The sequence below is a fragment of the Siphateles boraxobius genome, unplaced genomic scaffold (assembly GCF_051911475.1).
Source record: "Siphateles boraxobius isolate OS27281-9 unplaced genomic scaffold, OSU_SipBor_1 66, whole genome shotgun sequence".
Taxonomy (NCBI): Eukaryota; Metazoa; Chordata; class Actinopteri; order Cypriniformes; family Leuciscidae; genus Siphateles; species Siphateles boraxobius.
The window spans coordinates 14,341,418-14,354,706 of NW_027509193.1; the positions used below are offsets into that span (position 1 = coordinate 14,341,418).

Genomic DNA, 13,289 nt, shown 5'->3' on the forward strand with positions numbered 1-13,289 from the left:
GGCTTTATTGCTCCGTGTTAGGCTATTTCAGGGTTTTCATCTTTCAAAAGTGAGAGAATCTCATGTATTTTAATGTATTTATTGAATGTTTAATATTACCTCTAAACTTTGACTAGGCATGTTGAATATTAATTGTTCTAGGAACCTCGAAGCATATTTAAATGTTTGTGTATTTTGTGCTACTCCATAACGATGTTCTAGTTGATGTCATAGGTAGGGCCCAAACATAAACTCAAGCCCAGGGGCCCCTCAGTCCTGGCCTGTATGTGACCCTCCCAGCACATAATTGATTCGCACCCTCTATTAACAGCATTAGGCGTAGATTAAGCCAGGATTAGGCCTCAGTTCAATTAGGACATTTAACTAGCTTTCACAAACATTTCTTACAAAAAAAACATTACTGGTGTGTATCTAGAGACAAAACAATGGCACTGACATATTTTAAGATACGCCAGCATAAGTCGCTTTCAGTTAAGACAGCTCAAACATGCATTTTAGTCTGGGACTAAGTTTAAAGACTAGACAGTCTGTGAAACCGGGGTTAAGAGATTTACTGTAGCCCACGGGCGTAATTTCCTATGGGGACAGGGGGGATATGCCCCCCGCCCACTTTTCAAAATCCGTTTTTGTGTCGGTTGTTATATTTTTGAACCCTAATGAATGTTTCAAATTTGGAGGTAACGATCCTTTTCATCGAGACATCAGTAGCTATATCAATATCAGTGAAACAGGCCTTCATTCATAAAAAGATGCTATTAAACAATTATTTAAAATATACAGTTTTTATGTTGTTTTTACATTACAGTGGAAATTGGGTCTCACATAATTTCAATTTTATTTACACACAAAACATTAATGGTGAACATTTTTGACTTTATAAAATGATTCTCTCAAGTCTTGGCAATCGGCCTCTATTAAACAAAAAAAGTAAAATCTTTTTGTTATTCATAGTTTAGTAGCCTACTTTTATTTTTGGCATAATTTATCATTATAATCAACTTAATTATTTCCTGGGACCTGGATTTTGTATCACCATAGTCCCTAAATGTATGTAAATGCAGGAAATGGGATTCAAATCGGAAAAAGAAATCCCCCATTTTGTGTCCCCCCCACTTTTCAAACCAAAGTTACACCCTTGCTGTAGCCTATTTAGAGTTAAGATTTGTCATTGTTATAAAATTTAAGTTAAGATGGAACTGTAATGTAGGAATTAAACCATATGATAATTTGAGACAAAAATGAGCGGTAATGTAAAAAAAGTACAAATTCCGGCTGGTGACGTGCACAGCTGTAGCGGGAGCGCGCATAAAAATTTGCCTCTGTTCTGTATTATGCCTCTCCCTTCCGTGTCCGCGCTCTCGTGCACGCAGGGAGCGTGCTCAAGTGCCAGTGGTTTCCGTTTTGTTTCCTGATTATTGCTAGTGCTCAGTCAGGAAGGGGGTTTCAGCGCAGCGCTCTGGAGAAACGTGGAGTTTGGCTGTACGGTGCTTTGAACCTTTAGCATCGGGAAACGGTGACAGCTTTTCATACATCTGCCAACGTTGTAATCAAGTGAGTTGCGTTTACGCTGTGCACTGACTATTACATTTTTAATCTTGTTTATCATATTAGCAACCAATAAGTTTGATTATGCAAATCTAAGTTTATACAAAACGATTAAAAAAAACAAAGGGTTAAGATGCAACAACATAATTGTTTGTAGTGTGCTTTCTTTTCCATCTGCGCGAGGCATTGCCACGCTGATTTGTTTTGTCTGCATGCAGCGTGGCCGGGCACTGCCACTCCCCGAATCCCTGGCTTTACATTGTTACCGCTAATTAACGGAGTGCGCTTATTTCGTCATATTCGTTTACAAGCTTCTGTAGATTTAGACATTCGTTGAATGAAGTTTAGTTTGCGTTTCTTTTGAATCGGCGCACAAATCTGCTACCAAGTTGTCTAAAATGTGTGTGCTCAATGTCGTTAAATCAAGTAGCCTAACGTTACAGTTATATTCGTGTGTCGCGTGACCTCTGCTTGATTCGTCGCTACTGTTTAAGTGAATCTAGGGCGTTTGGGGTTTTCTTTGTCTTCCATAGATTAGGTGACGTGCCTGAATCTAATTTGATCACAAAGGCTGCGTATCAAAATCCAGTGAGCTGCCTACCTAGACATCATTTTGCGAATCAGACACATTGAAATGACTCAGAATGTGTTTGCGTCCTAGAAATACTGTCTAAGTAGGCAGCACACTTTATATTCAGGCACAGCCACAAAAAATTGGCCCAAATTATGTGCAGGTGTGTGTGTCTCATGGCTCACTGCTGGGCTCTTGTAAAACAGGCTTCTGCTTTTCACACACTTTCATCAGAATCTGGACTGTGGCCAGGGTTAAATGAATCCTTACTTTTTAAAATCCAGCCTCTGCGTTGAGGAGTTTGTGTTATTTAGTTTAGGTAAAAGGTGCCTTTTGAACCCATGAGATGTGAATGGTCTTGCCTGGCTGATAGGTTTGTCATTTGATTAAGCTCAAAAGATTTGCATAGTTTCATTTAAAATGGGGAACTTATCCAGAAGACGATGACAACTGGTTTCACAATAAAAGCACGTCATTTGACATCAGATGACTCTGTATCATGTATCTGGGCTACAGCTGTACTTCTACTTATTGCTCTTAAATCTAGCATCTACTACTTTAGAAGACAGTTATGTGACGATGCAAACTAAGTATCATTGAAACTGAAGTCTTCGAGCATACCGTTTCTGTGGGTTTCTTTAGGCCTCTTTAAAAGAGTTAAAGATTTGCGACCAAGAGAAATATGGATAAAAAGCAGAGTAATGTATAAGCCAGAGAAAAGCAGCTCTTGCATTGGAAGTCAATTAGCTGCTCAAATTTCACAAGAAATGCATTGTAGTGTTTTATTTCATATGAATTCGAATGTGCACTGGTCTAAACTGAGCAGTGGTTTTCAGATTTGCTTGGAAGGACAAGAGCTGGAGTCTGTACAGAGGTTGCAGAAATGAAATATGTAGTTGTGGGAAGTAAAATTGAAAATTCCAAGAGCCTACGTGCTCTAAAGAAGTCGTCGTTTCAACTACCATGTTCCTGTGTAAATTGCTTTGCATTTCTGGGCAATTGGAAGACAGGCTTGCAGTGAGTTTCTGTTAATCTTTACCAAGCGTTCCTGGAGCTGCCTGTCATTTAACCCTGTGTTAACATTTGCATGTAGTTCTGATCATGTAATTCATCTTGTTTGTGGTCTCCCTTAAAAATGCATTCACACTCACTATTGCAAACTTGTCTTGTTTTTTAGAAGCGGCCTGCTGTGTAGCAATGGAAGCTGAACAGAATCAGGAAGTTCCAGAGGCTGTTGCTGAGACACAGGAAGTGGCAGTGCAGCAAGAGGAGAAACTGGAGCCCAAGTCTGGAGAGGTGGCTCAGGCACCTTCAGAAGCAGCAGGTCCTCCAGAAGCGGCCTCTGAGCAGGAGAAAACCCCTGAGATGGAGCAGTCTGCTAGGGAATTGCCAGAAAAGGAGAAATCGACAGAATCTGAAACGCCTCCTGCCAAACTATCTGAACCCGTGCTGGCTCCAGGGAAATCTCCTGAGGAAACCCCAGCTGCCGAGTCATCGGAGAAACTCCCTCAGCCAGAACAGCAGAAGAAATCTGAGGAGCCGCAGGTTCAAGTGAATTCTGAACCAGAGAAGCAGGAGGAAGAAGCTGTGAAAGAGGTGGAGCCTACCAAAGAGGCAGAGTCCGAAGCCAAGCCAGAAGAATCCGATAAAGGTGAGGAGACTAAGACAGGAGGAGGAGAGGGTAAGGTACCACAACCAGAGGCGGATGGGGTTCACGCCGTGCTTCCAAAAGAGACCGAGACCCAGCAGAAAGAGCCAGAGCTGCCTTTCTTCTTTGGCTGGTTTCTGCTTCCAGAGGAAGAGGAGCGAATTAAATGTGCAACTATGGACTTTCTGAAGACTCTGGACACATTGGAGGCCTTCAAAGAACACATCAGTGAATGTGAGTTGCCTGTGTAAATGCATACACATGATTCTTCTCAGATTTTGTGTGCTTGTGGATATGTTGCTGATTTTGTGTTTGGTTTCCCAGTTACTGGTGAGGCAGAGAAAGAGGTGGATCTTGAGCAGTACTTCCAGAATGCATTGCCCCTCCACTGCACTACAAAGTTCTGTGACTATGGCAAAGCAGAGGGGGCAAAAGACTATGCAGAGCTACAGGTCAGTCTTTCACAAGCCACCTTCCTCTGTTTCATATGTAGTGCAAATGTAAGTGCACAGGTGTGTCTTTGGAAGATCTCTACTTAATTATAATATTTTCATTATAGCCATTAACTACTACTCTGACTGAATATTTGAAGTCTATACTTGTTTTTTTTACAATATACCGGGTTTCCACGGGGCATTAAAAGTCATTAAATGGATTTAGCAAAAATTAAGGCCTTAAATGGCATTAAAAAGCATTACATTTTAATCCTACAGGCATTCAAAATTTAGATAGTTTTGACGAAAATTTTATATTATCAATCTATTTGAATATAGCCTTCATAATTAATCATTTTTATTTGCTGTCGCAAAATATGTACGTTATTGTGATAAACACGCGGAACCAGTTTGGTAATTGCTTCCGGCCAGAGCAAAATTGCCGTGATGCGGAGATGACGCATGTCATTTTGTACAGCAGGAACAACAGGAATAAAACTACCAGAAAAATGGGAAAGAGCAAATTCCAGCAGGCCGGAAGACAAACAATTTAGGACATGGTTGCAGCCAGTTGGTTGTCAAAATGCAGAAGGATTTAGCTGTGTTTGTAAAAATGTATTTAAATTTGGTAGCTACAATGGGAATCAACGCCGTAAAATATCATATGCAGCCTGACAGCCACAAATCGAAGGTAAAAGGTGTTTCTGTACTTGCTTTCCCTCATCAGCTTGACATCCGCTGTTAAAGTTCACTTTGCGTTTTTGTGCAGATGATTTGTTACAGCACTGTCTCTCTTTTGACATAGTAAACAACAATTATACCACTCAAGTCAGTGTACGTGGTTTAAAAAACACACACACACATATATATATATATACAGATCCTTCTCAAAAAATTAGCATATTGTGATAAAGTTCATTATTTTCCATAATGTAATGATAAAAATTAAACTTTCATATATTTTAGATTCATTGCACACCAACTGAAATATTTCAGGTCTTTTATTGTTTTAATACTGATGATTTTGGCATACAGCTCGTGAAAACCCAAAATTCCTGTCTCAAAAAATTAGCATATCATGAAAAGGGTCTCTAAACGAGCTATTAACCTAATCATCTGAATCAACTAATTAACTATAAACACCTGCAAAAGATTCCTGAGGCTTTTAAAAACTCCCAGCCTGTTTCATTACTCAAAACCGCAATCATGGGTAAGACTGCCGACCTGACTGCTGTCCAGAAGGCCATCATTGACACCCTCAAGCAAGAGGATAAGACACAGAAAGAAATTTCTGAACAAATAGGCTGTTCCCAGAGTGCTGAATCAAGGCACCTCAGTGGGAAGTCTGTGGGAAGGAAAAAGTGTGGCAAAAAACGCTGCACAACGAGAAGAGGTGACCGGACCCTGAGGAAGATTGTGGAGAAGGGCCGATTCCAGACCTTGGGGACCTGCGGAAGCAGTGGACTGAGTCTGGAGTAGAAACATCCAGAGCCACCGTGCACAGGAGTGTGCAGGAAATGGGCTACAGGTGCCACATTCCCCAGGTCAAGCCACTTTTCAACCAGAAACAGCGGCAGAAGCGCCTGACCTGGGCTACAGAGAAGCAGCACTGGACTGTTGCTCAGTGGTCCAAAGTACTTTTTTCGGATGAAATCAAATTTTGCATGTCATTCGGAAATCAAGGTGCCAGAGTCTGGAGGAAGACTGGGGAGAAGGAAATGCCAAAATGCCTGAAGTCCAGTGTCAAGTACCCACAGTCAGTGATGGTCTGGGGTGCCATGTCAGCTGCTGGTGTTGGTCCACTGTGTTTTATCAAGGGCAGGGCCAATGCAGCTAGCTATCAGGAGATTTTGGAGCACTTCATGCTTCCATCTGCTGAAAAGCTTTATGGAGATGAAGATTTCATTTTTCAGCACGACCTGGCACTTGCTCACAGTGCAAAAACCACTGGTAAATGGTTTACTGACCATGGTATTACTGTGCTCAATTGGCCTGCCAACTCTCCTGACCTGAACCCCATAGAGAATCTGTGGGATATTGTGAAGAGAAAGTTGAGAGACGCAAGACCCAACACTCTGGATGAGCTTAAGGCCGCTATCGAAGCATCCTGGGCCTCCATAACACCTCAGCAGTGCCACAGGCTGATTGCCTCCATGCCACGCCGCATTGAAGCAGTCATTTCTGCAAAAGGATTCCCGACCAAGTATTGAGTGCATAACTGAACATAATTATTTGAAGGTTGACTTTTTTTTTTTATTAAAAACTTATTTTATTGGTCGGATGAAATATGCTAATTGTTTGAGATTGGGTTTTCATGAGCTGTATGCCAAAATCATCAGTATTAAAACAATAAAAGACCTGAAATATTTCAGTTGGTGTGCAATGAATCTAAAATAAACGAAAGTTTAATTTTTATCATTACATAATGGAAAATAATGAACTTTATCACAATATGTTAATTTTTTGAGAAGGACCTGTGTGTGTGTGTGTGTGTGTGTGTGTATATATATATATATTAGGGCTGTCAACATTAACGCCTTAACACATGCGATTCATTTATGGCCAGTTTAACGCGTTAAAATAATGAACGCAAAATGCAGCATCCGTTAATTTGTCATCCTTTTGGTAGCATTACATTATATGATCCCGCTCTTATTCATGCAAATGCTTTTAAATGCGCTGCCTATGAATGCATATGAATGTCTGGCGCACAGACAGCGTGCCAGAAAACGGTTTTCTTTCGCGCTTGAACGAACAAGTCTGTTTTGTTGAGTATCCTCATAACATAAGAGCTGTCTTAAATTAAAGTCTTAAAGCTACAATTTTGCATCCTATGACCCCTTTAAACGGACAGCAGCCAATAAAGCTTTCTGTCAGTAAAGTTAATCGCAGAACAGAGGAAACAGAAAATGACTCGCTGCTATTGACTAAAGAACTTTTGTAGCTTTAATAAGGATTATTCTATATTTAATTTAATTTATGCCATAAATGTTTTTTTTAAACCTAATGTTAAATTGATAGCTTTCAATCATTATAAACTAATATAAACATGTATATAAATTTAAATAAAATGTAAATGTGTCGGTGTATATATGGATACATGTGTGAATTATTGTAGATTAATAAATGCTGATAAAAATTATTAATTGTTAGTTCATGAAACCAACTGCATTAATGTTAACAAATTGAAATATTGTAAAGTCCTACCAAAATATACAGCACTAATTTGACCATCATTTTTCTTGCAGGTGGTCAAAGAATCGCTTGGCAAGTCTGATGAGCTCTCAGTCACTGCCCTCATAGTGACCCCTCGTACGTTTGGGGCCCGTGTGGCTTTGACAGAAACCCAGATGAAGCTGTGGCCTGAGGGAGCGGACAAGGAAGGTGTTCCTCCGGCCCTCTTGCCCAGCGCCGAGTCTCTCCCAGGGGGTAGCCGTGCCCACGTCACATTAGGCTGCTCGGCTGGCGTGGAGTCTGTTCAGACCGGTTTGGATCTGCTGGATATCCTGGCTCTGCAGAAAGAGGGCAAGGAGGGCACCCAGGTCGAGATGGATTTGGGTACTTTGTCCTACCTGAGCGAGGGCCGTTGGTTCCTTGCCCTGAGGGAACCAATTACCGCAGACACCACCTACTCTAGCTTCTCTGAGGACAAGCCTACCAGTGACCAGGGCAAAAAGGATGGAGAGAAGAAAAAGAAAAAGTGTACCATCCTGTGAGTGGAAGGCAAGGAGGAGAAGAGAGGGGGGGGAAGAAGACATTTTTCCTAAGGGCTCTGGCCCTCGGTTGGCTGAGGATGATGTTGTGTTTTTGCATGCGTGTAGGTGGATTGCGTGTATGTTTCGCAGCTTTAGTGTGTGCACAGGGGTGGCTTGGGATGATTTGGCAGGCAGTGTGAGACCAGACGTTCCAAAGTGGCCTGCTGGATCCCGGGTTTCTCTTAGCTGGTGCCTTTTCTGCTTTTTCCTGGCAACACAAGCTCAGAGGCCTTAGTATCTGCCTTAAGGTCATGGTTCACTCTGCTGGAAAGTTCACTTTGCGTTAGGAGCTAGTTCACACGGCTGTTTGGCCGCCACACCATCCCTGTTCCCTTTACACAGGTACATTCACGATTTGTCTTCCTTACACGTGACTCGTGTAGAACACTTAGATTTAGCGCAACTTTACTGGTTTGATTAACTGATTTGTACTCTGTCCAAGCTCAGTTCTTGTTGATTAGTCCAGAAACATGGTTCAAACTGCCTTCAAATTCAGTTTGAGGCTGGTTTTGCTGTAGCTTAGAAGATTTTCATTCTAAATTTACATTTAGATCTTCTATTTCAGGAAATATAGAGCATTTTGATCTTTCAACACAGGATGTCTTGGTATTGGGTATAAATCTGTTAGTTTAGTATGTGATTCTTTGGTGTCCCTCTCTTCTGCCTTTGTGGAGCTGATAATTTCCAAGACTTCATTCTGCAGCGTTGTTATATTCTCACTCCTCTTATAGTGATCAGTTGTGTGTGTGCATGTCTTTTGCAAAAAAAAACAACCCACATTATTCTTCCTTTCAATCATGTAATATTTAACAAGGTTTTTCTTTTTATCCAATAAGACTACATACTCTCTGTGACGTTTTTATGCTAAAGTGTGTATGTGTATGCCTGTCTCCGTGAACATTCTCTTAAACTGTCTTGCCGTTTGCGCAGTGTTGGTCAAACCATCGAAGACCTGTTTTGAATTTACAGCCCATGATGTCGGATAAGACATGCCTGTGCTTCTCTTCATTATATCTGTATGATCAGCTCTTTCATAAATCCAGTATATTCACATGTGATAGTAAATTTTCTCTCTCTCTCTCTCATTCATATCAGTTTTGAAAAAATGTGCACTCTAAATACTGTGACAAGCATCTGTCTGGTGCCTTTCTCTTCTGTAGGTTTCTAGATGGCTGAAGCCATGCTTCTCGTAGATCTCTGATAGCAAGGCACTCAATTTTTGCACTTACCTTGTTTTTCATTTGTTTTTGTACACTTAATAAAGAATGTGCTTGGCTCTGACAACCCTGGCTTTCTGTTCTTGCTTTAAGTAAATTATGTTCTTGATGTTTCTGGGATTGAATTTCTTTAGCTTGTTCTAATTAATGTAATAATTTTACCAAATGGGTGGTTGAATGCTCATTCATTCCACTTCAAATAGTTTATGCATAACTGCAGCTAACATCTGGTTTTTAATCGGCACCGGTTTCTGCATTCATAGGAAATTTAACGGTCTTAATGCAGGGGAAATAACTACATTTGAAGTGGGACAACTTTGATTAACTTCTTTTGACCCACTTCATATGTTGACTACTGTGGTTTGAGATGCTTGTGAATATACAAGGTTAGTTATTGACAGTCATCTGAAGTGCATCTGTTCTTATTTCACTCACGGATGTGTTAGTGTTCTGGTTTTGCCAGTAGGTTGGTGATTGTCACCACTGAAAGCTTCTACACTGAAAAAATAAAAGGTGCTTGGAGGAACCCTTTGGGGTTCTTCATTCAATTTGCCACACCGGTGGAACCGTATGAAGATCCTCTAGACACCCTTTAAAAAGGGGCGGTTCTCTGAGGAACCACCCAGGAACTCCTATATAAGGCACTGTGTAGAACTGCTTTGGGTGCCTCCAGGAAAACAAATTTCATTTTTTTTTCATTTCATGTTACTATGGTTACCATTAATTTCTATTATAATAAACAAACTGAACCAAACACAAAAGAATTGTTTATTACATATTTTAGATCCATTTGAATACATGCACCTGGGGAAAAAAGCTAGTAATGGATTAATATCAAAGAATACACACACAAAAAAAACAGTATAAGTAACATGAATAATCAACCATGCAATAGGCTATACAAGAAGACATCTCAACAAAATGCATGGAAACATTTGTTCCATGTAATATATCAATGAAAAAAAATTGACTAATTAAAAATGTCCATCTTCACTTTACTTTAAAACATTTGTGTTTTAGTCTGCTTGTTAAGTCTGACGTCAATGTTTCCAAGTCCAAAAGAAACAAACAGTGCTGATATACATTCATTATGCTGTAATATTCCTGAAAATTATGATCCTAACCTTTATCTCTATACCAAAATCTCAGATAGTTAGTCATTCAGCTATTTTGAATGATAAAATGTTGAAGTCTGGGATGCCGTGAGAGTGGAGACTGTAATGTACACAATGGCTTTTGAAAAGCTTAAATCTGTGACTTGAATCAACTGCTCATAAATGGTTGATTATTCTCACTAGAAAAAATATAGAGGAAGTAGTAGTAGAGGCTTTGACCCAGAAACAGTATTCCTAATGTCACAACAAGCAGAAAACATTTTCCATTTTAATTAATTATGTGTTATGAGTTGTAAGTCTTCTGAAGCCATATAATAGCTTTTTTGTCAAAAAAGACTAAACTTGAAGTTATAATTCAGAGTTCAAATGTCTTATAATCCAATTCTAATGATTGAGGTATAAGAAAAAATGCATTGCATTATTGGCGCCAAACCTGTGATATTATTTTACAGGTAACATGAATGAGACTTGAGAGCATGAGGGAAGATTTGCAGAGAATAACTGTTTAAAAAACACAAGTACACAGTCAAACAATAAAATTTTACACAGAAAACTTCATATTAATAATGTACTTGCATGTGGTGCAGGTAACTTACTGTTATTCAGTGTTGCCTCTGAAATTTTCAGATTATTTTGTGTGAGTTACTGGTTGTTCTGGGGAAACAAAAGAACAAAGCTGATTATATCCACAACATAATATTTATTGTCCAATAAAGGGCTTTAAAATGAAATTCGGGCTGAATCTTTGAGGATGTTACCATCAGGGCCGTACGCAGGGTTTTATAAATACAGAGGTCCCAAAAGTGAACCCCTAACCTTGATGGCCTTACCAAGGGCATTAAGTAAATGATTCAAGGATTATTTTGCATAGATGTTACATTTCAATCAAATGCCAACACAGTTCTGTGTCCAGAGACATATGAGCAATTAGTATGATAATCAGCTAGCCTACTTTTTCTTTCCTAAATTAATCAATGTTTTTGGACTAATCTGTTAATTTAATGATTCAATTGTACACTTGTGAAGACAGTCACTTGTCGCCACCTACTCGCTTAATGATGCAAGTTGCGCAAACACAGACAATAATAGTTTTTTTTTTTAAGTTGCTACCTAAACATGTTGTTCTATTCAAATTTAATCATCTGAAATAATATCAACTGCTAATTCGTTTTTTCCCCTCCAGAATTTAAAGAGTATCACAATGAGTTGTTCTCCCCCTCTTCTCACAACCCGTTTCATCACATGAAACTGTTGATGCTGTTTTTACTCATTGAGCTGCAAGATTCTGGAAACTGACAATCACAATTAAAATTAATATTGTGATTACAATCCTCCCACAATTCTTAATAGACAACTAAAAAAATAAGTAATTTACTAGAGATTCTGGCATAATGTTAGTTGCTGCAGTCTATTTACAAAAAATTTTTTAATAAATTTGAATGATTTTTTTTAAATCGGTTTGAATACAGGATTCAAGGACTCAATTATAAAGATATCACTTGTGTCATTACTAGATGAATCAGCGTTTATGAACAAATCTATTGAATGAATGATTCAATGACAAGTTCATTTTTTAACAGTCACTTGTCTCCACCTACTGGTGTAACTATGTAATCGATACAATCTATATTTGAAGCGTCAAGTTATTTTCAAAAGGTGATTTACTCTATTTTGTTCACTTCTGTTTGAGATGGTGGGAACTGGTTGTCTCCCTCGGTTGCAAGGCTGTAGTTTGGGTTTGAACATTGGGGGGTAAAACTGTGAACCGTTTAACGAGGTACCAGGAAATGCTCCCTCGTGAGTTTTATTTATTTGTTTTTTGCTTTATTTTTGCAAAATGGCCCACACATGCAAAGTAGGTTGATAGCAACCAGTTGTTTACAAAGTGCCATGGGAAGTCAAATTATCATTGCTTTAAATTTTCAAAATTTGCTTATTTTTAAAATGTTAGTTTCCTGTCAAAAATTGGATTATCTTTTATTTTCCCAATAGGCATATCTGTCCTATTAGCAGAGCACATTTTACACATGAGGAAAACCAATTGCTTAGTCAATTATTCAAGAAGGTCCATACTTTAAAGCTCTTGATTCTAACTTGTACTTGGCCTTATGGAAAAGTAGTTCTTGTAATTGTTTAGCATTTGTTACAATAAGGATATAATTACAGGTAGACCACTGATGGCTCACATTTGAACTTCTGACGCATATCTGATCACAGATCTGACGAATAATACAAAAAAAAGTGATTGTGCTGCATTTGAAGGTTGACAGAAGCATGTAGCCTATATAATCTTTAATGGAAGAAGTTTGGAACAACCTCATCCAACCTGACCTGTAAAGGTGAGTTAAACTTAGTGAGTTAAACTTTTGCAAAGCACTTATTTCAGTGTTTCCTTTTTAATACATTTACAAAGTTATCACAGATCTTTTTTTGTTTTGTTTTGACATTATGGTGTACGTACGGAGTGTATAGATTTAACATAAGGCAGCATAACAAAGTGTAGGAAAAAATTTAAGGGGCATGAATACTTTCGCTAGCCACTGTGTGTGTGTGTGTGTGTGTGTGTGTGTGTGTGTGTGTGTGTGTGTGTGTGTGTGTGTGTGTGTGTGTGTGTGTGTGTGTGTGTGTGTGTGTGTGTGTGTGTGTGTGTGTGTGTGTGTGTGTGTGTGTGTGTGTGTGTGTGTGTGTGTGTGTGTGTGTGTGTAAATATAGGCCTATATATATATGTATATATATATATATATATATATCTTATATATATATATATATATATATATATATATATATATATATATATATATATATATATATATATATATATATATATATATTGCATGGATGGATGGATTTAGCATTAAAATTCACTGCATTACAAATATGTAGCTAACTTTTCACATAGTTCTAATGTTTTTTTTGCAACTTAGCACTGACCCTCAATGCCACGCTGTTAAACGTGTGGTCTCCACACTGACTTATCAAAGTCTTGCTTCTGCAAACACTGGTG

General features: G+C 38.8%; 1 protein-coding gene across 1 annotated transcript; it reads left to right on the forward strand.

Moving 5' to 3' along the window:
• The first annotated feature begins 1,331 nt into the window (after positions 1–1,331).
• cnp (2'',3''-cyclic nucleotide 3'' phosphodiesterase) lies at positions 1,332–9,237 on the forward strand. Its single transcript, XM_077212445.1, has 4 exons — positions 1,332–1,551; positions 3,294–3,998; positions 4,089–4,216; positions 7,447–9,237. Exons 2-4 carry the CDS (start codon positions 3,314–3,316, stop codon positions 7,912–7,914), a joined length of 1,281 nt encoding a protein of 426 aa, XP_077068560.1. The 5' UTR covers positions 1,332–1,551; positions 3,294–3,313; the 3' UTR covers positions 7,915–9,237.
• The last annotated feature ends 4,052 nt before the right edge of the window (positions 9,238–13,289 follow it).

Excerpts from the sequence above, each read along its gene's own strand:
- cnp (XM_077212445.1), top strand. The coding sequence starts at position 3,314 with ATGGAAGCTGAACAGAATCAGGAAGTTCCAGAGGCTGTTGCTGAGACA. Across the intron at positions 3,999-4,088 it reads CAAAGAACACATCAGTGAAT|TTACTGGTGAGGCAGAGAAA; the intron begins GTGAGTTGCCTG and ends TTGGTTTCCCAG. Across the intron at positions 4,217-7,446 it reads AAGACTATGCAGAGCTACAG|GTGGTCAAAGAATCGCTTGG; the intron begins GTCAGTCTTTCA and ends TTTTTCTTGCAG.